Source organism: Dermacentor albipictus, chromosome 7 (assembly GCF_038994185.2).
Source record: "Dermacentor albipictus isolate Rhodes 1998 colony chromosome 7, USDA_Dalb.pri_finalv2, whole genome shotgun sequence".
In the NCBI taxonomy this organism is placed as follows: domain Eukaryota; kingdom Metazoa; phylum Arthropoda; class Arachnida; order Ixodida; family Ixodidae; genus Dermacentor; species Dermacentor albipictus.
The window spans coordinates 39,739,269-39,742,983 of record NC_091827.1 but is presented as its reverse complement, the minus strand read 5'-3'; the positions used below and the strand labels follow the sequence as shown (position 1 = coordinate 39,742,983).

General features: G+C 49.1%; 1 protein-coding gene across 1 annotated transcript; it reads left to right on the top strand.

The window, feature by feature from the left end:
* The first annotated feature begins 2,188 nt into the window (after positions 1–2,188).
* LOC135905705 (muscle LIM protein 1-like) lies at positions 2,189–3,184 on the top strand. The gene has a single exon (XM_065436686.2). It carries the CDS (start codon positions 2,207–2,209, stop codon positions 2,630–2,632), a length of 426 nt encoding a protein of 141 aa, XP_065292758.1. The 5' UTR covers positions 2,189–2,206; the 3' UTR covers positions 2,633–3,184.
* The last annotated feature ends 531 nt before the right edge of the window (positions 3,185–3,715 follow it).

Genomic DNA, 3,715 nt, shown 5'->3' with positions numbered 1-3,715 from the left:
CAAAGCCCGAACGTTTCATGAAATCGGTTTGTGTCGCTCTTTTTTTTTCTTCTTTTTTTTTTTTGCTTGTATGTCCGGTCCCTGTGGCTGTCTTTCCTGGCTTAGTATACCCTTTCCTGCTAAGCCAATCGCTTTACTGCGTAACCACAGGCCGTGAATGTTCACTTACCGATCGCTGTGCAACAATGCAAATGCACCGTCATACTGTCCGCGTGGCTGGATTGCGCTCAGCTTCGAAGCGCGACCTGACGGAACGACCCAACAGGTCGTTAACACGCAATATGCGGCGTGATGATGTTTAGGTTTCACGGAATTTAAAAAAAAATCGCTTGATGCAGATAACATAGCTGTAGTCTTTCAGCTGGATGATTCAGAGAGCGGCACATCACTTTTGAGAAATCGAAACCCATATTCGGCTAATTAAAAAAATTCAATACTTATTTTTTTTAATTACCACTTGACGGCAAATACTGCAACTTGCGAATCGTAGCCGATTAGTTCGCAAGGCGTATTACATTGGAATGAATTTCCAGAATTCTCTCTCTCTCTCTCTCTCCAGAACTAATAGCAGCTTGGAGATATGCGGCATGAAACTCTCCGTAAAGATACACGGTTGTTCGACTTAGTTTCCTTTTTTTCTGTTAACAAAGCCCACTTTTTGAAGCACGAAACATTGAAGCCCACATTGAAGCCCACATTGAAGCACGAAACTGGCTGGTAAACCCATCCATTTCGTCCCGCGCTTTGGAAAATAATTGTATCGAAAGTGGTGTCACCCTCGAAATTCATTTCACTCACGTGGATACGTCTGCCCCACTCACCACCTACACTTTCTAAATTGCAATGTTTGCGTAAAGTAAATATTCCAAGGTTAATTATTGACTTTCTGTTAATTAGTTGAATGCGTCTTTCGATTTCTCGTGCCAGTAATATCCGCCCCTTTGAGTAATCCAGCTCAAGGACAGGAATTATGCTATCTGCCACAAGCAATTTTTCGAAATTTCGTAAAGCTTGAAAATGACCACGCCATCTATGCCACTGACCAGCTGAAAAAAAAAAAAACTGTCGACTTCGTCGTTTTTTTTTAAAATTTAGTTTACACGTGCTCCCATTGATAGAAAAGAAATTCGCTAAGCCAATGGAATATTTTTTTTTATCAGTTTATTAGGTAAATCGAGCTGGTTAGCACATAGGCACACACGTCATGCATACGGCTTACTGCGAAGTATTGACGTAAATAAAACCTCTTCAAAAAAATGTCATTATCGCGCCGCCGTGTCCAAAGAGTTCAGGCAGTGTTTAGCGGCGCGTGCCATAAACATTCGGCGCTTTACGTAAGGCGATACGAAACTACGGGCGCCTGCGCCCCCGTTTCGCAAGCAAATTTCCGCCGCCAGCATTATGCAATGGTTCGCGCGCGCCGCACAGTATAGCAGACGATACGACGCGGGTACCGCCTTTCGCTCTCAACCATGGGCTCCGAGACCGAGCTGTGAAGTGCGCCCAACTCTCGGAGGCCACGCGACAGCGCCACTAGCTTTTTTTTTTCCTTTTCTTTTTCCTGAGGTCGCAGCTGGCGCTCACGGAGCGTGGCCCCGTAACACTACTGAACTTGAAGGAACGCGCGCTAAAAACGGGACGGTGACGATAGCAGACGAACGCGGCGCTGACTAACAACCAATCTTTTTTTTTATTGCCTGTCGACGTCAATTAGACCGGAAGCACAATCAGTACAAAAGAAAGAAGGAGAAAGAAAAGATGAGAAAGAAAAAAAAGAGAAGAGAGAGAGAGAGATACAAAGAAGAAGCAAGCGCACAGGACACCACAGAACCATGACGTGCCCCGGCCGGCCCGGTCACCCACTTTCCCCGAGCGCCCGTATCGAACTACATTTTGGCGGCCACCCCCGCAGCGTTTCGCGAAGGTGCGTCTTCTGCGGAGGGATCGTTGAACCGCACAAACGAAGAGGCCATCGGCGTCACGGTCGCGTCAACGGGTGGGGGGGTGGAGAGGAGGAGTGAAGAATGTCGCGCCGTGTGCCAACGGCCCTGAGTCAGACGGGCGAGGGAAACTCGAGCGGCGACCCGGTGACGTCACCGGGCCGGGAGGAGGAGGAGGGGGAGGAGGATTCGTCGGCGGCTTGGCCGGAGAGCCGTATATGTCCCTGGCCCGGCTTCTAAGTGCCGTGCGCCGAAGTGTTAGAAAAATGGCAGGTCCGCCGGCGGACCCACAGCAAACGCTCACTGGGCCTTCCTTAGTGAACCTGCCTTGTCCTCCCAGACCGACCGGCCACCCCCACTCCTCCGAGATGCCTTTCGTCCCGCCCGTCGAGCATGCGAAGTGCCCAAAGTGCGGCCGCTCAGTCTACGCGGCCGAGGAGATGCTGGCCGCCGGCGCCAAGTGGCACAAGGTGTGCTTCGTGTGCGGACTCTGCCGCAAGCGGCTGGACAGCACCAACGTGGGCGAGCACGCGGGCGAGCTGTACTGCAAGCAGTGCTACGGCCGCAAGTTCGGACCCAAGGGCTACGGCTTCGGCGCTGGCGCCGGCTGCCTGACCATGGACAAGGGCGAGCACCTGGGGAACACCGAGTGCGCCATGAGCAACAGGCCGCACGACCCCATCTACGGTTGAACGGGACGGTGCTCGCGAAATCGGCGACGGAACATCCAGTGATGCACTTGTGGAGCTTTGTTTCTTTATTTTTTCTTTCTCCATGTTCTCGCATCCGATAACTATCCGCGGAGTGGCCAATGAGAAAGCTTCAAATCTGCAGCCCTTCGCGAACGGGACTCTCGAAGAAGATACTGCCTTTCATTTAGCAAACGAGACAAAATAGAGCCGCGGAAAAAAAATTAAGAATTGTCTCGTTTCTTCCCTCCTTTGTTTTTTTATTTTTCGTTTCCTTCTGTGAAAGCATCAATCATTTAGCAACGCTGATACGTTGACAAATGAAGGAACGCTGAAGGTGTTGATGAATGCGGCGAAAATTGTGTCAAGGTGCCTACGCTATCGCTACAGCACAACGAAATCGTGTACTTATCCATGTACGCGACACACCATTGCCAACGGTGATCTCCTGTGACTACATTGCTTTGTTTTGTTTTTGTTTTTCACTGACTGTTCTCGCAGTATTCCAGTACATTTGTTTACGCCGATGCGCAATAAAAGTTGTTTGTTATTCAACACCGTGCGTTTCTCCTCTCGTTAGCGTCCTTTCCTTGGCGCTCCTTCCTTCAAGTTCAGAAGACAGCGCTAAACGATGGACCAATTAGCCAGTCTTGCAGGTTTTTCTTTTCATTCATTCATTCATTCATTCATTCATTCATTCATTCATGGATAGATAGATTAAGATTGAAAACGGCGCAATCAGATAACCTGACTGTTTGGCCGGTCTTCAGCTTCACCGATCAATCAGCTTGGTTGCCTTTTTTTTCGTTTGTTCAGTTTCTGTGTGTAGCCTACATTTTCCTTCATCAAGAGCGAGAGCTCTCTCATTCACCGTAAGGATAAAGAAAGAACGGAAAATTAGCGTAAAAGCACCTTGTGTCGCCAACCACTAGGTCTTTGCACGCGTACTTGTTTTTTTAATGCCTTCAGATTCCAACCGAGAGCTGCTGCCGCAATCGAAAGTCGCAACCGCGGCATCCGGCTCATGAGGCGAACGCCACAGCTGCCGTATACAATAGAGGTATTCCTGCATTTTTTTTATTTCTT